Here is a 23,799-nt window from a genome sequence, read left to right on the forward strand (position 1 = left end):
AGGGGTAGTATTCCTCCTTGCACACATCTACCTTGTGCAAGTATCAATGAACAAGGATAGTCTTTAAGGGCCTAACAGAGGGCTGAGAAGAGCTGGAAGCTGAAGTCCATCTTCTATCTGATAGCAAGTCCCAATTCCTGAGCTGGTCAGTCAAGACACTTCCGGCCAACTTGAGGCTCCAGCCACATGGGCGAATCAAGGGCTTTGAACGTAACAGATAATCAAGCCTCCCCTCCTCTTCGGCCTCAGTGTGGACTGATGCATTTCACACTCCTTGAGAGAAATCTGGTTCCCAGAAGTTTGCAGACCTCTGTGCTTGATTACTGTACATCTGCCCAATCTCCTTCCCCTGTCCCTGGCTTGGAGTATCTCAGAGTATTATCCTTCACCCCCATCTTGGTGGGCTTCATGTGAGTGTCTTCTCTTCCCTGCTGACTTTCTGACAGCCATAATGTATGCAAAGATAGGGAAACTCCACAACATCCCAACCCACACCCCAGTGTCCCTTAGTAGACACTCTTTTCCTGGGGTGCATATATATATATGTACTCTTGCTCTCTCGTTAGTGCTGCAGACATTTTGGAGAACATGAGACTAGAAAGGAAATGAGACTGTAGGGGTAAGGGAGCCTATCCAGTAGGAGGGAGGGAAAAAGGGGACTGGATATTTGGGTTACTAGAAGGCTACAGCAGGAACCATGTGGGAGGGAGGGGGATGAGTAGATTGAGGAAGCCACTCTGTGGGCATTTGTGTGCTCCCTGGTGGAGTATCCTCAATCCTCTCTGAGCCCAAAGACCTCTGATAATTATCCTATTTCATACGTAAAAAATGGGGCCAACACATTTGAAAAGACAATTTGAGAGAAAACTAGGGACACCTTAGTAAAGCAGGGCAAACCATCAGAATGCACAAGGATCTCAATCTCCACCTGAGAGAAGGTGACCCAGTCTGAGACAGACAGGGAACACTGACTCTTAAAACTTTCTCTCACCAAAAACAAAAGGCCCCAGTGTCTTTCTCATGGGGATGTTTAGGTCTTTCTCTCACATGAAGGTCCTTTTCTCATATGGAAAATGAGTTTTCTACGCTCTGAGAACTGTCATTTTTCTCTCTTTCTCTCTGAAGTAGCAGTTTCCACACTCTCAATCAGGAATGCAATCTCTTTCTCAAACACAGTAGTGCCCGCCCCTGTCCACACACCCAGCGATAGACGCACAGAGGAATGGAGACTGAAAGCAACAAAGACACAGAAACACACACACACAAACACAAATAGAAATACTGACTCATAGACACAGGCCAATATACACAGATGGGGGTCTCTCTACTCTCACTATTGATCTTCATTGTATTACTCTGTTTTAGTTTGCTACCCTGTTTTAACACACCCTGAAATCATCCTATTTATCTTTTCAATTGTTCATTCTCATTATTCTCCATGTAGGCAGGGACTGGTCAGATAAGCCCACTGCTGTAGCTCCAGTTCATAGCAAGGGACCTGGCACAAATCAGAGATTCAGTAAACATTTGGATCAGTAATTAAAATTATCCTCCAACATCTAATCACCTGCATAAAGCATTCACCTTCTCCCTGAATTAAGCTCAGCATGTTTGTAGTATATCCCTTTGGGCAAGCAACCCCTGATGCCCCAGGCCAGGGCCCCTTCCCCATCTGTACCCTCTCTATTCACACCAGTCCCAGCACCTATCTTGTTGCTGGCCTATGAGTGTGGTTCTTCCCACCAACATATGAAGATAAGCGGACAAACAGGCAACTGAGAGAACTCCAGGGCTTTTAATAAACAGAATCCAGAGCCTGCCCCGACCTGGTATGTAGTCAAAAATCAGGCTGCACTCAAGGAATTTAAGTCCATCCTGCAATGTGGGTGAGGCCAGAGAGCTGGGGAAGAGGAAGAGAGGGTTTAGCCCAGGGTAGGCTGGATATGGGGATAATGTACAAAACTTCATCCGTAAGATAAACTCCTTGCTCCTCCCCATGTCCCATCCCCTCCATGAATAGCGGAGCACAGAAACAGAGACAGATAGACCAGAGACCCTCGCTCCTGCCATACCTACAGTCCAGGGACACCATAGCCTGAGCTGGAGTCTGACCTGATCTAGGATCCTTCCCCATGTTGCTGTCTCCCAGGAAGCCATGGTAAGCCTGTATCTCCAGCAGGCTGTGGGTTGTTGGCCTTGGGGAGACAAGGTATGAGCAGTGAGTAAGATTTATCTCCCAGCTTTTCTCTCTGCCTCCCTGCCCAACTGTTCCATCTTTCATTCACCTTGAAGGACACACATTCATCTCTCCCCATGGTGTCCCGAATGTTCTGCTCCTGGGGCTGGGTCTGCTGCTGGGGCTTATCCTTAGGAAGATCCAACTCTTGTGGCACCTCTGCCTCAGCCTCATGGAATAGCAGCTTACCCTGAAGGGTGTATAGCAGGTGGAGGAAGGTCTGGTGCCTGGAAGGAGGAGGTGGGTGTGAAGACAGCGAACCTCAGCTGAACCACCCTGGGTCTGTAGCCCATGTTCCCGGCCTCACCTCTGCAGCTTGTACTGCTCCTGCCCTGCCTGCTGCTTCAGGGCTCCAAGTTCCTGATATAGCTGTTCAAGCTCCTGCTGAGTTCCTGTCTGACGCTCCCTCACCTCTGAAGAAACCACTGCCAGATGCTGCAGACGCTTCTCCTACCAGGAGTGAGAATGTAGACACGGTTCCTCAGATGCTGACGTCTTAGAGCCATTTCCCCAAACCCTACTGCCTAGACCTAGCTGGGGGTTCAGACGCATAGATGGAAAGAGGGACTCTACTCACTTTAGGCAGGACCAGGGGCTTAGAAAAAAGGAAGGGTCAGAATGTGTTGTTACAAGGTGAGGCATTCTGGAGAAAAGGAGCACAAAGAAGATGATAACACTTATTTAGTTTGCTATGTGCCAGGCACTATTTTAAGCACTTGCTATACCAATTACTTAATCATCATAGTAACTCTATAGAGTAGATGCTATTATTTTCTTCTTTCACAGATTAAGAAACAGAAGCAGAGAAAGTTAGGTGACTGCCCAAGATCATGCAGTGGTAAGTGGTGATGCTAGGATTCAAGTCCATGTTGGTACCCATGCTATAATGCCTCACTGGAGGAAATAGAATAAAGGTTTTCTAGGACTTGGCCCATGCAATAGCATGGTGTCGAGAAGAGGTATTTTCCCAGGTGAATGGACCAACCTGTTGTAGCTGCCACTGCTTCTGGACTATTCTGAGTTTTTCCATGGCCATTTGCTTCTGCAGGTAAGCAAAGGAGGGGAACAAGGAGAGGAGGAGTGCATTTTTATGTTTGGATTTCTTTTTTTTTTTTTATAGTAAGTCTTTGTTGGTTATCTATTTTAAATATAGCAGTTTGTACATGTCAATCCCAAACTCCCAATCTATCCCTGGCCCTCACCCTTCCCCCTGGTAACCATAAGTTCATTCTCTGAGTCTGTTTCTGTTTTGTAAATAAGTTCATTTGTATCATTTTTTTTTTTAGATTCCACATATAAGTGATATCATATGATATTTGTCTTTCTCTGTCTGACTTACTTCACTTAGTACCATAATCTCCAGGTCTATCCATGTTGCTGTAAATGGCATTATTTCATTCTTTTTAATGGATGAGTAATATTGACGGATGAAAGGATAAAGAAGATGTGGTACAGGGGCTTCCCTGGTGGTGCAGTGGTTAAGAATCCGCCTGCCAATGCAGGGGACATGGGTTCAAGCCCTGGTCTGGGAAGATCCCACATGCCGGGGAGCAACCAAGCCCGTGCGCCACAACTACTCTGCCTACACTCTAGAGCCCGTGAGCCACAACTACTGAGCCAGTGTGCTGCAACTACTGAAGCCCACACGCCTAGAGCCCGGGCTCTGCAATAAGAGAAGCCACCGCAATGAGAAGCCCGCGCACCGCAACGAACAGTAGCCCCCACTCGCCACAACTAGAGAAAGCTGGCGCAAAGACACGAAGACCCAACACAGCCAAAAATAAATAAAAATAAAATAAATAAATTTATATATATATATAAAAAGATGTGGTACATATATACAATGGAATATTACTCATCCATGTGGTTGGATTTTAAAAGACAGCCAGTGGGTCCAACCCAGCATGTTCACCCTTTTCCTCCTCCTCTCTGCCTGCCCTCTCCTCCCCTCAGCCTTGGTTCACCTTGGCCTGGAGTTGTTCAAGGGCCTCCTGGAGTTTGGCCTGCTTCCTTTGGGCCTCCTCCACCTTGGGCAGTGCCTGGGTCAGGGAACTTGTGATGGCCTCCACGTGCTCTTGGTAGGTGGCCTTCAGCTCTTTCCATTGCTCTTTGACTTCAATTGCCTTCTGCCCTGAGAAGAGCCAAGAGTGAGGGAATAAGTGAGGTTGGCCCACCTGCCTGCAACACTGGGGCTTCAGTCTTCTTGTCAGCCAAACAGCTGACTTGACTGATGTCCCTCTTCCTTCTTCACTAGGGAAGCCCCTATTCCAACCCCCTGCCCACTCACGGCTCGTGTCTTCAGAAGCCAAGGGGTTCAGGTCCTGGGCAGTGCCTTCCTGAACCAAGAAATTCTGCAGGAAGTCTACTACTTGAAGCTGGCTGCAGAGAAGCTTGTCTTTCTTCCGGGAGTCCTGTTCAGAAGGAGGGTGGACGCAGGTAATATTCTTACCTCCTTGTACTATAGGCCAACAAGGTTACCTTCCAGTCTGCTCACCATTATCGCTGCCCAGTGTCTCAATAGGAGGACCCAGGAGCAGTCCCTGGCTTGTGAAAGGCTAGCTCCCATCTTGTACGCACCATCACAAACTCAGCCAGCATCTGCACAGGCAGTTCTGCCTCCTCCTGAAGACCTAGAGGCTCCAGGATGTCTGCCACCTTGGCCAGGGCCCTGAAGGGGCAAGAAAACAGGAGAAACTGCAGACTCCTGGGGTCCCAGGTCTAGTCAATTTGTGTGCACATGCACATATGTGATTATGTGTATTAACGCTGAGTCTTGTCCTGCCTAGCACTGGCTTGAAGGGCCATCTGGGACCAGGAATGGTGTTTGTATGGAAGACACATGGAGGTAGTAAGTGCCGTGAAGAAAAATAAGCAAAGCAAGGGGAATAGGAGTGTGGGGAAGGAGCTGTGATTTTAAATAGGGAATGTCTCACTGAATAGAAACCGTTTGAGTTTCTGAAATCAGTCATGGAAATATACAGGGAAGAGGGGAGCCCCGCCACGCAGAGGACACAAGCTTGGGGGCAGGGTATCAGAGTACTTGAGGAGGAGCTAAGGACAGGGGGCTGGACCCCTGGGTCTAGGCTCTCCAGAGTTCTCCCTTGTTAGCGGCCGTAGCAGTCCATTAGGAGTCGGGGATGGGGACAAAATAATCCACTGGGAGAGTGTGTGTTGGACAGGGCTGACAGAAATTGAATGGCCCTCCCAGCATGTCTCCTAGGGATGGAAAGTCTCCTGTTAGGATGGTCGATCTGCGAAGAGATATGGAGGGTTAACAGAGATGGAACGGTCCCCTTTCAGAACACACCTCTGGGGTGTGTGTGTACGGAGGGGGACGGACAGTCCCTCATAGCCCTTACTCCTGGAGAGACGCAACCGTCACCTCAGGAACCTAAGACTGGGGGGCTGGTATCAGGATCACTTCACGGCTTAGTCGACCCGCAACCGCTGTAAGGGGTGGAGGGGAATTACTGATTTTACTTGGGACCGCGCAAGGTCCGCCCCAGCCCGCCCCCGGCTGCCACCTGGCGAGACACACTTACTCTCGGGCAGCGGCCTCCGCCTTAGTCTCTGCCGCCTCCATCATTCCCCGGGCCGCGCTTCAGCTCAAACCTCAGTCCACTTTGGACCCGCCGCGAACCGCGCGCCGGGACAGGCGATTGGATGTCCTGTCAGTGGGCGGGAATCAAGGACCATTGGGCACTCTCATTGGCAGGCGCAGATTGGCGCGTTAGCGCGCCCCGTTGTTTGGCGCAGGCGCAGTTGTTGCTGAGCGCTGCAGGCGCGCAGAAGTTCTACGCCTGCGCAGTAACCCGTAGGCGGTGCTGAGGCTTGGAGGTGCGGCGTGAGCTCGCTCAGTGGCACGCTGCCTAGTTCTCTGAGTAAGAGAAAAGACGTTTGCTCTGTTTAGCTTTTAGGGGCAACTCTCAGAGTTACCTTTATTAAAAAAAAAAAAGAAAAAGAAAAAAAATCTGCCCTTGAAGGAGAACGCTGGGTCTGTCTTCCGAGACACTTGGCATCAATAACGGATAACTAATCCTGGAGACTGAGGAAACAAATAATCAGCTCAAAATGCTTACAGCCTTTCAAAGATTTTCCAGGATGCGGGTTTGGGAGAGAAAACCTAAGCACAGCCCAGCGAATTGCCTGCGTTGACCGGTTGGAGCCGAAAGTTTGTGGGAGACCAAGGCAGGTAATGACCTCCAGAGTATAGCAGAAAGGAGAGGGTTGCTCAGAGAGAGAACTCGGAGTTCTGTAGAGTTTTCTCCAGTATTCTGCTGAGTTCTGAGCATCTTGTGTTTGAGGAAACTACCCCGAAGGGGTTTTAAGGATTCCCAGAGATCACTTAGGGTCAGTAACTCCTTCCACCAGTCAGGCTGGAAAACTTCATAATCCATGGGGCGTTGGTTGGCGTACACAGACAGGTTTTGCCTTAGTAATAGGGCATTAGCCCTAGACACCTCACGCCTCTAGTGCCACCTAACAAATCTTAAAAGCAAGGCCCAAGTGGATCAAACGGTTAACAAATCATTTAAGTATATGATAGACCAAAGTTAAATAATATTTATAGAAATACAAAAATGTCCAGCAACCAGTAAGGTACAGTTCACAATGTCTGGCATCCAATTAAAAACTACCAAGCTAGAAAGAGAAAAACAAATACTGTATGTCAACGCATATATATGGAACCTAAAAAAATGGTACTGATGGACCTAGAGGCAGGGCAGGATTAAGACACAGACATAGAGAACAGAGTTGAGGACACAGTGGGGGAAGGGGAAGCTGGGACAAAGTGAGAGAGTGGCATGGACATATACACACTACCAAATGTAAAATAGATAGCTAGTGGGAAGCAGCCGCATAGCACAGGGAGATCAGCTGGGTGCTTTGTGATGACCTGGAGGGGTGGGATAGGGAGGGTGGGAGGGAGACGCAAGAGGGAGGGGATATGGGGATATACGTGTATGTATAGCTGATTCACTTTGTTGTACAGCAAAAACTAATACATTGTAAAGCAATTATATGCCAATGAAGATATTAAAAAAAAAAACAAGCTTGCAAAAAAGCAGGAAAAGAAAACCCATGTTTAGGAGAAAAATCAATCACTGTTCAGAATAGAAATAGATGCTAGAATTAACAGACAAGGGTTTTAAACCAGTTATGTTCAAAAAGATAAGCAGAGGTATAATCAAAAAGATAATAAGAAGTAAGGATATGGAAAAAGTGGACTGCTCACGTTACTGGTAGGAATGTAAAATGGTGCATCTGCTTTTGGAAAACAGTTCAGCAGTTTCTCAAAATGTTAAACATATAGTGACCATATGAACCACAATTCCACTCCTGGGTATATATCCAAGAGAAATGAAAACATGCTCATAAAAACTTGTACACAAATATCCATAGTGCAGCATTATTTACAAGGGCTGAAAAGTAGAAATGACCCAAGTCCCTTCAGCTGGTGAATGAAAAAAACAAAAATCTACATCCGTTAAATGGGGTATTTTTCAGCAATAAAAGAGAATGAGGTAAAAATACATGCTAAAACATAGATGAGCCTTGAAAACATGCTAAGTGCCAGTTGAAAGAGAGCAGATATTGTATGATTTCATTAATGTGACATGTCCGGATTAAGCATATCTGAAGAAACAGAAAATAGATTAGTGGTTGCCAGGGCTGGGAGCTGGCACGGGAATGGGGGAAGGTTGCTAGTGTATGGGGAGAGACTGCAAATGGACATGGGGTTTCTTTTACTGGGTAAATAAATGAAAATGTTCTAAAATTAGACTATAGGGAAGGTGGAACAATTCTGTGCAAAAAAACCACTCAATTTACACTTTAAATGGATCTTAATAAAGCTCTGAAAAAAGTTAATCAGAACTATGAAACATGTAATAAAGACCTAAATCAAACCTGTAGAGGTGAAAACTGCAATGTGACGGATGAAATTAAATGGAATTAATAGCAGATTAAACATTGCATAATAAGAGATAAAAGAAATTGAAGACATAGTCTTAGAAACTAACACAAATAGTAGAAAACTAAAACATAAAAAGAACAAAGCAACAGTGAGCTGTGGTACAATTTCTGACAACCTATGCTTTCCATAAAGGACCTTCTTGCTTGACTGAGTCCTTCCTGCTTGATGAGTCTACTTTTTAGAACTTTCTAAATATTCTACATATACAATACAATGGAGAAAATAAATGACACTTTCTGAAAAGTACATTTGATTGGAGTAACAAGGATTGACTATCACTCTCTTTATGTTTGAAGGTTTGGGTCCCTTTGATCTATTTATCACAAATTCCATTTTGAATAAAATCCTTTTCAAATGTTTGAAATGACCTCACTTCACATCTAAATTCAAATATTTTAGGGTAAACTGAAGACCAAATCATTAAAAGAGCAAACAATAAATAGCAAATCAAAATGACATACTGCAAGTTGAACTTGAATGCAAGTTGACTTTGGACTATACATAGCACAAATTTGCCAGCTCTGGGAAATTCCCTGGAGGTCCAGTGGTTAGGACTCTGTGCTCTTCCTGCCAAGGGCCTGAGTTCAACCTCTGGTCGGGAATAAAATCCCACAGGTAGCGCGGCATGGCCAAAAACAAAAACAAACAAACAAACAAAACCCAAATTTGCCAGCTCTGTTTAACCTTCCACTTGACTCTGATTTATAGAGATCTGACCTAGAATTCTAATGAAAATTACTATAGATAATAAAAAAGTATGATTCCAAGTTTCCTCCTCTTTCTGTGTTTTCTAATCCACAAGCAACAGCCACATGTGGCTATTTAAATTTAATTACAGTTAAATAAGATTAAAAGTTTATTGTCTAAATCACGTTAGCCACATTTCAGTGCTCAATAGCTATGTATGCCTAGTGTCTGCCATACTGGACAATGCAAATTTTGGAACATTTCCATCAATGGAAAGTTCAATTGGACAGTGATGATTCATAAACTTTTAGGTACATTAGATACATACATCCTGTAATTTATGTACAAAAAGTTTACATTAATTTCAACAAAACCAACAGGGTAAAAAAAAATTCCGTAGCTTAAAAAAGTCACATTTGCAGTAAAGAGGTTGCAAGTGTATAAATTGTATGTGCTTTTAAATTTAAAGAGTTCTTGTTTGCAGCTTATCAAACTCTAACGCCCTCCATAAATTATATTAAAAAATTTTGTATTGCTCAACCGATCTTCCCCTGTTGTAGAAGGTAACAGCACAACCAGGAAGGATGTAAAGCAAATTCCCTTAAGCATATAATTGATATGGGCATTATATTTTCATTTATTAAGGTGGAAACATCTATTCAGTCATTGAATAAGTGGAAAATGTTTTATAAAGCATATGTTCCTAGAAATAGAAAATTTCCTCACTCATGTTGACGCTTTCTTTGTGTAGTCCACGTGAAACAGTTCTGAAAATAGCACTTACTTTAACACTCAGATGGAATATCAGCTGCTTTATTGGGATGCATGAAATGATTGTTGGAGCAGATTCATCTGAGATTCATAGAGCATTAAGTAAATATAAATAATAAGATAAGACATGTGTTTGCAATTGTCTATAGAAAAAATACCTCCAGTACTTTATAAAACATTGAAAACAAAATACTGTGCTTTGGGGACTAATTTCTATTTGTACAAAAGCTCTGTTTGGTATAGCCAGCTCTGCCAGCATTGTTTTAGGATTTAAAGTTGTATTTCTACATCTTCTCTGCCCTGTCGCAAGGTCATCTAAATGAGTCACGGGAAATCCAGTGAATAAAACATTATATATAAATAGGTATATATAGACATAGATACACATACATCTGTCTATATCTCTATACATATCTTCATATGTGTTTGTATATCTTACACAGTAAAAATTAACTGAAAAGTAATATCTTAAAATCGATTTAATTTTCTCCTAGTATTTTAACACCAGGCTTTTCTATAACTTCACTGATTTTTTGCTTTCCATGTCACAGTCACTCTCAGAGTACTAAATGTAATTCTTTTCTGATATTTATTAGTTCAGAGGCTAAAGCAATAACAATGCAGGTAAATAAAACATATGTGCTAGGCCATTTTCAAAGGCTGCTTGAAAATTTTATTCATTATGATAAAACTATCAAAAATATCTCCTCTTTTCTACCTTCCTAAACATAGGAATATTTCTGTGTTTATATCACTTTGACCATTAGTTGCTGGATGTTTTCTTCTATATTTCAACTATTCTCCAAGCAGGCCCTCCGAGAGCTTACACAATTTAGTCTGCTGATTTTTTTTTTAATTGTTTTTGGTAATAGTAACTTTTTAGGGTTTTTTTCATTCACAAAATATATGATGAAAATTTTGTTTAAAAACTTGGTAAATAATTATTGCTTTGGTGTAGGTGTTTTAATGCATTAAGGCAAATTGTATAGCTGATTGGAACATCTATGCAGTAAGCTAAATATGTGGCAGACAATACAAATAATTAATCAAAAAGTGTTGACACTCAAACTCTTTTTTTTTTTTTTTTTGCGGTACGTGGGCCTCTCACTGTTGTGACCTCTGCCGTTGCAGAGCACAGGCTCTGGACGCGCAGGCTCGGCGGCCATGGCTCATGGGCCTAGCCACTCCGCGGCATGTGGGATCTTCCCGGACCGGGGCACGAACCCGCGTCCCCTGCATCGGCAGGCAGACTCTCAACCACTGCGCCACTAGGGAAGTCTGACACTCAAACTCTTGATGAGGAAAATACTTTTGCTTTTATCAACCAGTGAATATATGCTTTGGTTTTCGTGTGTGTGTGTGTGTGTGTGTGTGTGTGTGTGTGTGTGTGTGTGTTCAGTCTTGCTCTGGGAAAAAGAAATTCCCATCGGTTTACTTACTTTTTAAAAACAGCTTTATTGAAGTATGAATTATGTGACAAAATTTATCAATCATAAATGTAAAATTCAATGATTTTATTATATTTACATAGAATTGTGCAGTCAGTTTTAAGACATTTTTATCACCCCTAAGAGATCCACTTTGCCTGTTTGCAGTGAATCCCTTTTTGTAGCCCCGGGCCCAGACTAACACTGATTTTTTTTCTTTGTCTCTGTAGACTAGCCTTTTCTGGACATTCCAGAAACATACAATATGTAGGTGTTTTTGCATCTGGCCTCTTTGCCTTAGCACAGTGTTTTGAGAATCATCCATGTTGTAGCATACATTGGTAATTTGTTCATTTTTATTGATGAATATATTCCAATGTGGAGATATACCACAAACAATTTATTTGTTCACCAGTTGATGGAAATTGTACTGTTTCTGGTGATTGACATATGAATAATGCTGCTGTGAATATTCCCAGAAAAGATTTTTGTGTGTGTGTGAACATATGTTTACATGTCTCTTGAGGAGATACCTAGTAATGAAATCACTGAATCACTTGGTAAGTTTATGTTTAACTTTTTAAGGAGGTACCAAGGTATCTTTCCAAAGTGGCGATACCATTTTACATTCTCCCCTGCAATATACGAGGGTTTCAGACTTCTCCACATTTTCACATGTTACGCTCAGTAGTTTTAATGATAACCATTCTAGTGGGTGTAAAGTAGTATCTCGTTGTAGTTTTAATGTGCATTTCCCCCAATGACTAATTATGATGGCCATCTTTTCATATGTTTATTATTCATTTATACATCTTCTTGGGTGAAATATCTATTCCAATATTTTACAGTCCTCACTTAGAAAAACTGGGTTAATTTTTTAATTAATATTGAGTTGTAAAAGTTATTTCTATTCTATGTAAAAGTATTTTTTAATCAGATACATGATTTGCAAGTATTTTTTCCCAGGCTGTGGCTTGTCTTTCATTTTCTTAACAGTGTCTTAAATATTAAGAACACTTTGCCTAGCTGAAGTTATGGAATGTTTTTTCCATGTTTTCTTCTCAAAGCTGTATAGTTTTAATTCTTACATTTATGATTCATTTTGAGTTAATTTTGTGTACAATGTGAGATAAGAGTCTAAATTCATCTTCCTGTATATGGGCATTCAGTTGTTATAGCACTACTTGTCAAAAAATTATTCTTTTCTCATATAATTGTCTTGGCACTTCTTGTCAAAAAATCAACTGGCTAAAAATGTATTGTGTTTCCTGGACTCTCAATTCTATTTCATTGATCAACATTCTTAGTCTTACAGCAGCACCACATTGTTTTGATTTTTGCACCTTTTTATAGTACCTTTAGAAAATGGGAAGTGTATGTCTTCCAAATACTTCTTCCTTTACAAATATGACTTGACTCTTCTGGTTTTGTTTTGTTTTTGGCCACACCACGTGGCTTGTGGGATCTTAGTTCCCCTTGACTATTCTGGATCTTTTGCATTTCCATATACATTTTAGGAATGGCTGATCAATATCTATCAAAAGGCCTGCTGGGATTTTTTATGATTTGCATTGTATTAGGTTGGAAGATACGGATAATGGTTTTGGTTTGTCTCTGTTTTTTTCATTTATTTTTATTTTTACCACTGTGTGTTATTACAAAGCTAGGCTGCCAATAATTTTCAGGGAATACTTGGTATATTTACTGCATAAGACAGTGAAGCAGCCAAGTGTCTCCAGGAATTCTCTGGAACTGGTGAGGCCGAACTCTAGGTAAACACTTCTCTCTCCAGATAACTATCTTAAACACCAACTAGAGGTGGACCAGTTAGACTTTGGAAAAACTTTAACGTTCAAATCAAAGTATTTGACACAATAACCTCACCTTGTTTAAAAGAAAGCAGGCAGAAGATTAAATACTTTATTAACAGGACACAGTAATATTTTATTGACAAAGCTAGATAATTTGCTCTGACACAATTAGGTATTTTTTCCTTCATAACTGCTCTCTCTGAACATTTCAAGAGCTGATCATCTTTGTGTTTTGAAAAAAGCGATGGCAACTTCTAAACTGATGTGCAAATTTTGAAATTTGGAAAAGAAAATGGATTAAGTCCTCCTTAAACCTGGCATCTGTGGGAATTTTGTTCTGCATGGATGAAATTCACATTTATTAATTCAAGGCACTAAGCTAGACTTAAAAAAAAATTCTTTCATTTAACTGCCACACAGAAACTCTCTGAACTAACTCATTATTCCCGATTAAGAGAAAAAAAACAGAAACTCAGGAAAGCCTAACTGAAGTAATTTTACCAAGGCCACAGAACTACTGTTGTAAGTTGCAGACCTAAATCTGAAATATGTCTGACACCAAATTAGCTCTTTCTATGTGAACTGATTGGAGTTAGACCTGAGAGATTTTCAGCAATAAAATTCAGCCTTTGTTGAAGGCCTGTTTTTCTTATGTCATCAGCATCTTATTCTCTACCTGATTCTCAGTAAATGTTTTTAAAATTGATTTGAAATTGCTTTGTTTTACATTTTTTAGAATTTTATTTTATTTATTTTAAATTTATTTATTTATTTGGCTGCATTGGGTCTTCGTTGCGGTGCGTGGGCTTCTCATTGTGGTGGCTTCTCCTGTTGCGGAGCGTGGGCTCTAGGCGCACGGGCTTCAGTAGTTGTGCCGCGCAGACTCAGTAGTTGTGGCTTGTGGGCTGTAGAGTGTAGGCTTAGTAGTTGTGGCGCATGGGCTTAGTTGCTCCGCGGCATGTGGGATCTTCCTGGACCAGGGCTCGAACTTCTGTCCCCTGCTTTGGCAGATGGATTCTTAACCACTGTGCCACCAGGGAAGTCCCTGCTTTGTTATTTTGCTTTTTTTCTGTTCTACCTACATGCAATAGTAGTGCTTTACCCCCAAAATATGTGTGCCTTATATTTATGGTTTCTGAAACTTTAAAAGCTTTATTTATTGGGAATTTCAGTTGAGAGAGGACATATCTTAGTACAAATAGTTTTTTAGATTCTCTTCAATTATAGCATTTCAGTGACTAGCATTTTCAACATTGTACATTTTCAACAGCTGAGAGAGTCCTATTTCATCAGAGGAAATTAGTTGCCCCCTGAAGATGCTGAAAATCAGGTTTATTATAGCACAATTCATGGCAAAAGGCAAAGAACATGGTCTTTATAGTAAGAGATTCAGGTTCAATTTCAGTTCAACTACCTAGTGCATTTGTGACCTTGGACAATTTAAATGAAATCATGAATTCTGTTTTCTCATTTATTAAATAGGGATAATGATGAGCAGGTTTCTTGTGAAAAACAGAGTAAAAGAATTTTTGGAAAATATCTTGATCTATGTTCGACACATAGTAGATGTTATTAACATTTTAGTTTCCATGTCCATCAGCCGCTTTTAGGAGTCATATTTAACTAAAGCCAAAACATGAATAACTGCAGAAATTATTTGGGAATAGTCTGTCATATAAGTACTCAGTAAATGCGTAAATGTATACAACATGGATTAAACTTGTTTTCCAATAAACTATCTCCTCCAATTGCATGGTTGTTTAACATGATTTACAATTTTTACCTTTCACAATGCCCTATTATTCATTTTTCAATGTCAACTTAGTCATTAAACTTAAAACTCTAATTTTGGGTTTCACTAAAACAACTAAGAAATACCCTTCCAAAGACTTAACATTTAGCTCCTAAAGCTATTACTGTTTTACTATGAGCTATGATTCTGAGAGTCAGTGATAGTTTGATGTTTGCTACAACTGTGCTTTGCTGGAATTTTCATATTAACATACGACATCTTGTTTTAGGAAGAATCTCCATGTTTAGCATCTAAATTGCAGACCATAAGGTATTGCCTTGGTTTGCTAGTTCCAGATGGATAGATTCTATCTTACACCCTGTTCCATTCCCTGTTTCAGTCTCATTCTTCTAACAATGCTAAGCAACCATGCAATTTGGATATGAACCATCAGAACCAAATTGCAAGACCCTCATGAGAAAGCATATTTTGCCTTTTGAATCATTTCTAATCACTGTCTAACCCTCCAGCTTCTTACTCTTTGTTTTCTGACAGTAATGAACCAAATCAACATGGTGAAAGCCTGAAAGCTAAAGGGATTATTTTTCATTCTCAAACTCATTTTTATGTATCTGTTGCACTTATAATCATTTTTAGATTATTCCCATTGCTTTCCTCTAATTTTGAAGGGAGATAATTTCACCTTATCTATATAAATCTTTCCCTTTCAGTTCAAGAAGAGTTATCTGTTTCTCTTCGTAGATTAAGCTAAGTGCTAAATATATTTGTTTTTTACCACTCAACAGCCACAGAGATTCACCCAGGGACAGCTAATATCTCATAGGTGCACAAAGTGGGTGGCTTGGAAAAGCAAGGGGAAGAACAAAGACATAATCTAGGGATTTCCCCCCATTTCATCCTTATACATCTACTCTACAATATTGCTGTAGAAATTACTCATCCCTTTGAAATTTTTTTATTCTGTTTAAATATGATTATGAGAAAAAAGTCATAAATCTTCAGGTAAATTTATATTTCCACTAAATGAAATGCATTTAAAAATAAAACTCAATCCTGGCAAACATGTCCCTTTATATCACATAGATACACTATGTTCAAAAGCAATAATTTAGACAGTTATTTTAGTTTCCAAGTAAGTAAAATTTTTTAAAAATCATGGTGACTAAAATACAGGTTTTCATTATTTCGGTGTCACAATGTACTGTGCCATTTTGAAAGTAGTGATTTACTGGTATTTTTGTCAGTTATTTTGTCAGTTTTAAATATCTAAATATCAATATTTTTATTAACATGTACAAAGATACTTATTTGCCTATATTAAAATTGTATGTCAAATGAAATTATATCAAAAAACCCTTCACTCATTACAATTTTTCCAAGGTATTGTATTATAATTATATATCCCAAGGTATCTTATAAGATTAATCATCTTTTCTTAATTCAGTTAACGATTTGTATACAGAGTATGGTTGAATTATGAGTTGGATCTATTCTGCCAATCTCTGTCTTTTAATTTGCGTATTTAGACATTTTAACATATAAAGAAGTTATGTATATGTTGGGGTTTAATTTTGTCATTATTGTTTCTGTTTGTTCCTGTGTTTCTTGTTCCTTTGTTTCCTTCTTTTAGCCTTTCTTAGATTACCTAAACATCTTTTAGAGTTACATTTTTATTTATTTACGATGGCTTGAGTATATCCACTTGTATAATTTTCTGCGTGGTTGTCATAGGTATTGCTGTATACATATATAACTTATCACAAGCTATTGTGTCAATGTTTTGTTTTGTTTTTTTTCTTTTTTCTGGTACGCGGGCCCCTCACTGTTGTGGCCTCTCCCGTTGTGGAGCACAAGCTCCGGATGCGCAGGCTCAGCGGCCATGGCTCACGGATCCAGCCGCTCCGCGGCATGTGGAATCTTCCCGGACCGGGTCACGAGCCTGTGTCCCCTGCATTGGCAGGTGGACTCTCAACCACTGCGCCACCAGGGAAGCCCTGTGTCAATGTTTTACAACTTAGAAGTGTAGAACATTTGCTTCTCTTTAGGTCCCTTTACCCTTTCCATTTTAAAAATATAATTTTCTAATACATTTAGCACCACATCAGATAGTTATAACTTTTATTTTAATCAAAATATTTGCTAAACGAAGCTCATGTGATGAAGAATAGTCTATTATATTTACTATCCAGTTCATTGTTCTTCTTTCCTTTCTAAAGATCCTTGTCTTCTGTTATCACTTTCTTTGTGTTGAGAGAGCTTTCTTTAGTCATTATTTAAGGGTAGATTTGCTAGCACAAATTATTTTAGTGTTCCTTTGACTGAGAATGTCTTTATTTCCTCTATTCCTGGTGGATAGTTTCATCACTGGATATAGAATTTCTGGTTTCTTTTTAGAATTGACAGTTCTTTCACCACCTAAAAAAAATGTTGTGCCACTTCCTTCTGGCCTGCATGGTTTCAGATAGGAAATCCATTGTAATTTAAATTGCTGTTCCTTTATGCGTAATACATTCTTTTCCTCTGGCTATTTTTAAGATTTTTTTCTTTTTATTTAATATTTAGAATTGTAATTTTGTTATGTCTTGGTGTGGATTTCTTTGGGGTTGTTTGAGGTTCTCACATGTTTGAGTGTGTAGATTTGTTTCTTTTGCCAAGTTTGGCAAGTGTTCAGCCATTGTTTCTTCAAATCCTTTTCCAGTACCACATTCTTTCTCTTCTTCTGTATTCTGATAATATGAATTTTTGCTCTTTTAAATTTTTCTACTGAAACTTCTGTTCTGTTGGTCTGTCTTCAAGTTCAGTGATTCTTCCTTTTCATTGACACTCTATTGAGTACAACTAGTGAGTTCTTTTAAAAAACATTCAGTTATTGTAGTTTTCAATTCTAAAATTTCTATTTCTGTGCTGAAATTTCTATTTCTGTGCTGAAATTTTCTTTTTTCATGTGTTTTGTGAGAATTTGTAATTGATTTAAAGGATTTTTAAGGCAGTTGCTTTTAAAATCTTGTCAGATAATTTCAGTATAAGATTAATCTCCATATTGGCATTCCTTGATTATCTTTTCTCATTAAATTCTGGTTCTCCAGTTTCTTGGTACAATGAATGGTTTTTTCAATTGTATCCTGGACATTTATTTTGTTGGGGGACTCTTTTTCCTAAGTATTCTATTTTAGCAGGTAGTTTTTCTGTTTAAGTTTAGTGTGTAAGTTATAGTCTACTTCTCTGACTTTAATTCCTATGAATGTTTAGTTTCTGAGCCCTTGCAATGTTATTTTTGTCTTCTTTGTTTTCTGGTGCTGCTGGGACTCCTGCTTAAGCCCTATTGGAGCCATCTGTGGGGGCACTGAGAAGTATTCTGGATGAGGCAAGAATCCACTGGGCCTAGTCCCCTTATACCACTGGGTAGAAGCCAGGAAGTCACAGGGCTTTGCTATTGCAGTAGATATGAGAGGATGGGACCACTCTCTGGGCCCTGGTTCTGGATTGGGTGATAAGAGAGCTAGAAGTTTGTTTCTGCTGCTGCTGGGAGATCACAGTACTCACCTGACCTAAGGTATGGAGCAGGGGCTGGGGTGGCTGAGGCTTTGCTGTTGCCATTGCTGTTGGTGAATTGGATCATCAACAGAGGCCCTCTTTGTGGAGAAGTGCTTGGGGTTCCCCATCAGATCTCTGTTAGGTTTCTACTTTCCCAGTCCTTTGGTTAGAAAGAGCAGGTCTGTTTTTTCTTTCTTCCTCCCTCTCTCTTTCTTATTCTGTCTTGCTATCGATCTTTCTTTCTTCCTCTCTTTTTGCCTTTTTTCTTTTATGCCTGTTGGTCATTTCTTGTGGCAGTCCTCTCCATTGCCCAGTCCAAGGTATATGGGAGATGAAAAGAAAACCCAGGTAACTTGCCATGTTGTTATTCTTCAAATCCTGCACTCTCTAGCCAGTACACATTCTTTTTTCAGATTTCAGATTTCTCTTACTGTTGTCTATGAAATAATTTCCAGGGTATATAATTATACTTAGAAGGAACAGGGAAAAGTGAGTCTATACTCTCTTATTCCTGAAGCCTTAGCTAGTATTTTTATAGCTGTGGTTATAGCTTATATTTTTTATGCTTTAGCAATTAGCATTGATCTTAGAACACACTAGGTGCTTGGCAAAAAAAAAAAAAAGTGAATAAGTGAATTAGCAAATGAGTGGTTGCCTAAATAAAAGGAGAGAAGGAAGGAAGGAGGGTTGGAAGGAAAGAAGGAAGAAAGGAAGGGCGAAGTAAAAAAGGAAAGACAGAATAAAGGAAGAAAAAAGAAAAGGAAAGGAAAGGAAGAATGCTTTTGTCAATGGACTACTTTAATAACAACATTATATATTGGAAAGAGCACCAGCCTCAATTGTGTAACTAACCAATGTAGCATTATTAACTATCAATTTAAATTCTATAAACTTATGTTTTCTTATTTATAAAATTAAAGGCTTTACTTAAAATTTGTCATCCCTTCCAGTCATGTATGCTGTGGCTCTCAAACAGCTTTTCTGAAAGTCACAATTGACGCTGTACCTAAAAATCATCTGCTATAGATCTTATAGTTGTGACCCCTGAGGCAGCATGCAAACCCTTTGATACAGCTGTGCAGTAGTGGGAAACAGCAACAAGTCGATTGAATTGGTGTAAAACAATAGCGGATTCTGTACATTTTCCCAATCCATGGCATATGTAGGGCATGAGTCAAAGGGGTTGAGCTGCCAAAAATGAAGGGCTCAATAGAGCTTTCACCTGTGAGCAGCTGGTCACACACTTGTGGTTTTCCATATATGTTCACATATTGAGAGAAAACCATCCACTAGCTATTATCTTTGAACACCAAGGACAAACGTATCATGGATAATGCCCATCCAACTGTTAATGCAGTCTGTGCCTTTGTTGGAACTTCTGTTCCCAGGCTAATAGATATTTCATTTAACTGATAACTGCCTTCTTGATATACCATTAGCACCTAAACTTTTTATGCAAGAAGTAACTAAGAATGTGCTGAGGGTGCATATGTTTACTCTCTTGGCCCCAACTCTCTAATAGTCTTATATATAAGAGTGTTATACAAATTTTGGAAGTGAGAATAAAACTGTCAACAGAGGAGAAATATATAAATGCATCATTAAAATACTATTATGCTAACATCATAAACATATTTTATACGCACACATGCATGCAGACATTTAGCTATAGTTATAGATATATACATTAGCCTTAACAGGTATATAGTATGCTTCATAATATATATGGCATTATGGTTGTTGTTTTCAGATGCAAGTACAAAGACTGTTCAGAATTAATATTATGATAGCTTGTTACAATTCCTTTTTCCAAATGTAAGTAGAACTTTCTAAAATGCAAATCCAAGCATATATTTACATTACGTTATTGTCTTTCGGTGCATACTTATTGAATATTTAATACATTCAACATACTGTATATGATGTGGAGAGTATTGTTCAGGGTGTGACTAAAACAAATATGAAAATTACAGACTATTAGATGAATGCTTGGGAGACCATACTCTTTAAATATTTTACTAGTCACTACGTGATACAGTCCCTGATTACAACTTCTTACTAAGATTTTTCTCTTCATTCTCTCCTTATCACTTCACCATTCCCTCTACCCCATACTTCCCCACTACAAATTAAAACATGCTTTCTGTTGCCCTTAACCTTTCTTACATCCTCTTCCTTTTGACTGAAATAAATACTACCTCATCTTCTAAACTTGCATGTTTGTGTGGAAAGTGCCACTAGTTTTTCATCCCTAGCTTTGATACTAGTTCTTCTGGAAGGCCTTTCCTGATGATCCTGACAGCCTTAGACGTTAGCTAAGTGCTTCTCTTCTATTCTCCCTTATCACTCTATACTGTCCTATAATAGCTCTTATCACATTGTTTTGCACAGTAGTGTATAGCCTTATTTAATTATTCAAAGCCCAGATGGATCCTGAGCATCTTTTTTTTTAAATTCCTTTTTTTTTATTGTGGTAAAAAACATATAACCTGAAATCTAACTTTAGATACCTTATATGAAATCAATAAAGTGATCAATCTCTTAGAAACAAAAAGTAGGATGTTGGCTGCCCGGGGCTGGGGAGAGGAGGAAATTGGGAGTTGATCAATGGATATAAAGATTCATTTAATGAAGGTGAATAAGTTCTAGAGATCTGCTTTACAACAATGTGAACATAGTTAACAATACTGTGCTACTTTCTTTAGAGTCAGTTTCTGGAGGTGTATTTCATTCCTTTGATTGGGCCATATTTCCCTGTTTCTTCATGTGCCTTGTAACTTTGTGTTGGGATTCACACAGTTGAAAAACATAGACACCTCTTCCAGTCTTACAGACTGGCTTCATTCAAGGAAAGACTTTTACCCATCACCCCAGCTACAGATTTTTGGGGGTCTTTCCAACTTTTTCTGAGCATGTACCTTCTCTGGCTTGTGTATGTGATTTCCCAATTAGAAAGGATTGCTGCTTTTCTCTGGCTCTGCCCGAAGCCACCAAGCTCTGTGCACCCACCAAGTGTCCAAAGTATAACTGTTCTGTCAGCGCTCCACATCAGATGAGACAGAAACCAGACTGCAGACAGAAACCAGACTGCAGACAGAAACCAAACTCAGACTGCACCCGCAAAAGCGAGAACATTGGACTTATGCTCTACTCTTTTTTTTTCCCTCTCTAGGGGGAAGACACAAAGTGGGTGCTTACTCCTGATCATGGTGAATGGTGGCTGTTTGTCTGCAGTTTTACCACGTCTCTAGTGCTGCCACAATCTGCTGAATTCTCTTTTGTTCTCTGCAGCCCCCCGACACTCAAGGTATGCCAGTTCCCTGTCAGTGCCCTGAGTCAGGTGAGACAGAAAGTAGTCCCCCCACAATCTAGAGCTTTGAATGTACATTCTCCCTTTCTCTTTCCTTCCCAAAGGAGAAGCCGCAATTGGACTTTTCCTCCCAATTGCAAACTGTGCTTGCTTTGGGAGCATGGTTGGAATTTTCTTACCTGTTTCATTGAGGCTGTTCTTGGATTTGAGCTTGCCTGGGTGTTGCATCTTCCTAACTGATATCTGGAGTTCTCATAGAAGCTTTTGGGGCTGTATGTTGATGTTTCTGTAGTGCACTGAGGTCTGGGGCTTCCTATTCCATCATTTTGCTGATGTTACGTCTGGATTTTGAGCATCTTGAGTAACATTGTTTTCTTGGTATCCAGCACACTGCCTGGCACACAATTAGTGCTTAACAAATGCCTGTAGAATCTGAATGAAGTAGTCCCAGTTCAGGGCTAGAATATCAGACTTGTTTCTAAATGACATTAAAAATATTTGGTTTTATAAAGACATTGATACCTTGGCAGGTTTGTTTATTTCTCTTCAGGATAGTGGGTTTCAGGGTATAGTCTTGTGCAAATTCAGCGTATAAACAGCAAGGCCTAGAGCAGTGCTTCCGAATAGAAATTTATGCAATAATGGAAATGTTTATTTCTGCTATCTAAAAAGATTGCCATAAGCCATATGTGGCTTTGGAGCATATGAAATGTGGCTAATGTGAGGGATAGAATTTAAAATTTTATTTACAGTTTATTATTTTAAATTTAATTTTAAATAGCTACATGTAGCTAATGGTTACCATATTGGACAGTGCAACTCTAGAGAACTTGAGAGCTGGCATGGATCTCTAAAAATGCATTTTGAAAATATTTATGCTGCAACATTTTCTGTTTTTTCCTTATAAAAAAGCACCTACAGAGATGCAATGTCATTGTCTTAATCTTGACCATAAGTTTCTACCTGCTACCAGAACTAGTTGTTTTTGAATTACTTTATTTCCTTCCTTCTTCCCTTTTCTTTTGTTTTCTTGGCTAAATTAGGCATTAGAATAACAGACAAAGATTGGATATTTCTTTTGTTATTATTCCATGGTATTTAAAATTTATATCAAAGCTATATATATATATTTGGGTCAAATAATACTACAAATCTTAAAAAATAAAAAAGATATTTTCCTAGCAACTACTTTGCCCCACCCCTGAGTTATGCTACTTTGAAGCAACTACTTTGAACTCTTCAGCTATTTCTTCTGTTTCCTTTCATATATATAAAATATGCTTAAAATTGAGTTTTCTATTTTCAATATCATCCTATATCCATTTATGGCAGATGAGGATGCAATTCTCTTGTTATGACCTGACCTGAAATTGCATGCACACACACACACACAATGGCATATCCGCTTCTGCATCTCTCTAATGGAATTTCTTCATAATTCTGGTTAAATCAAATTTCAGCAGTTATATAAATTAGTCTGCAAATTATAATTACTATTGAGGCAGGATTTTGAAGAGTAAATGCCTTGATGTGAGCACTACTGGTTTCTTTCTGCTTCTCACATACTTCACTCTAGGGGAGGTAGGAGTATCAATTGATTGGTGAATTTGGAAGGAAAAACAGAGAAGGTTTGGCCCTGCCTCTCCCTCTCACTTCCTCCCAGTAAGAATGAACTTGCTCATGGAGTGACCTCCATGCCATCTGGTTTATGGTTCTAGGCCCTAAACCTGCAAAATAGGGGAGATCTGTAGTTTTAGGGGATAAAAATCACATTTGGGGAAGAAGAACACATGTAGTACTTGAGGAGTCCATTTGTCCAGGGCCTGTGGCTTGGCTTTTAAATTTTAGTGGATGGGGAGAGAACTATTAATGCTTGTAGAGGAATATGTCACACCATGCGTATTCGACTTTTAATTGCTGCGTCTGGGCAAGAGAATTTAAACTGCAATGCTTGACTTAACTTATGATGGCTTTAACAACAAAATCCTAAAGAAACTGAGCTTTACATTTTGGGTCTTTATCAGTTAAATAGGGGTTGAGGGCTTAAGCAAAGAATTAGGGTTTGGGCAGACTCTAACAGGTGCATAGGCCTTAGGGAGGCAGAGGTGGTACTTTTGACAAAGGATTTAACTTCTCTATTATGTTTTCTTATGTAAATTACTGAAAATAATAATAATAATACTTCATAGAATTAATGGACTTGTTAGGAGGATTAAATAAGATAACAAATATAAATAAATTAGCAGGTTGCTTGGCATGTAGTGAGTTCTTAATTGTAGATACTAATGTTATT

General features: G+C 39.5%; 1 protein-coding gene and 1 long non-coding RNA gene across 4 annotated transcripts in view; one reads left to right on the plus strand and one right to left on the minus strand.

The window, feature by feature from the left end:
- Positions 1-1,476: 1,476 nt before the first annotated feature.
- On the minus strand, positions 1,477-5,859 carry ZWINT (ZW10 interacting kinetochore protein). 3 transcript variants are annotated; one of them, XM_079900478.1, is made up of 9 exons: positions 5,779-5,859; positions 4,814-4,904; positions 4,524-4,647; positions 4,201-4,367; positions 3,222-3,278; positions 2,544-2,686; positions 2,286-2,463; positions 2,113-2,195; positions 1,477-1,498 (listed from the first exon to the last, which is right to left on the minus strand). In XM_079900478.1, the coding sequence occupies exons 1-8, from the start codon at positions 5,820-5,822 to the stop codon at positions 2,118-2,120; spliced, it is 882 nt and encodes a 293-aa protein (XP_079756604.1). In that variant the 5' UTR covers positions 5,823-5,859; the 3' UTR covers positions 1,477-1,498; positions 2,113-2,117. The 3 variants fall into 3 exon arrangements, with proteins under 3 accessions (XP_079756604.1, XP_079756603.1, XP_079756602.1); XM_079900477.1 differs by lacking the exon at positions 1,477-1,498 and adding an exon at positions 1,788-1,900; XM_079900476.1 differs by lacking the exon at positions 1,477-1,498 and having other exon boundaries at positions 1,794-2,195.
- A 203-nt stretch (positions 5,860-6,062) lies between these two features.
- LOC307175109 overlaps positions 6,063-23,799 on the plus strand; it is a 309,433-nt gene continuing 291,696 nt past the window's right edge. The window contains exons 1-2 of the long non-coding RNA XR_013824259.1: positions 6,063-6,428; positions 21,369-21,503. This is a non-coding gene — a long non-coding RNA (uncharacterized lncRNA). The remainder of the gene's footprint in view (positions 6,429-21,368; positions 21,504-23,799) is intronic.

Source organism: Stenella coeruleoalba, assembly GCF_951394435.1.
Source record: "Stenella coeruleoalba genome assembly, chromosome: 16".
Classification (NCBI taxonomy): Eukaryota; Metazoa; Chordata; class Mammalia; order Artiodactyla; family Delphinidae; genus Stenella; species Stenella coeruleoalba.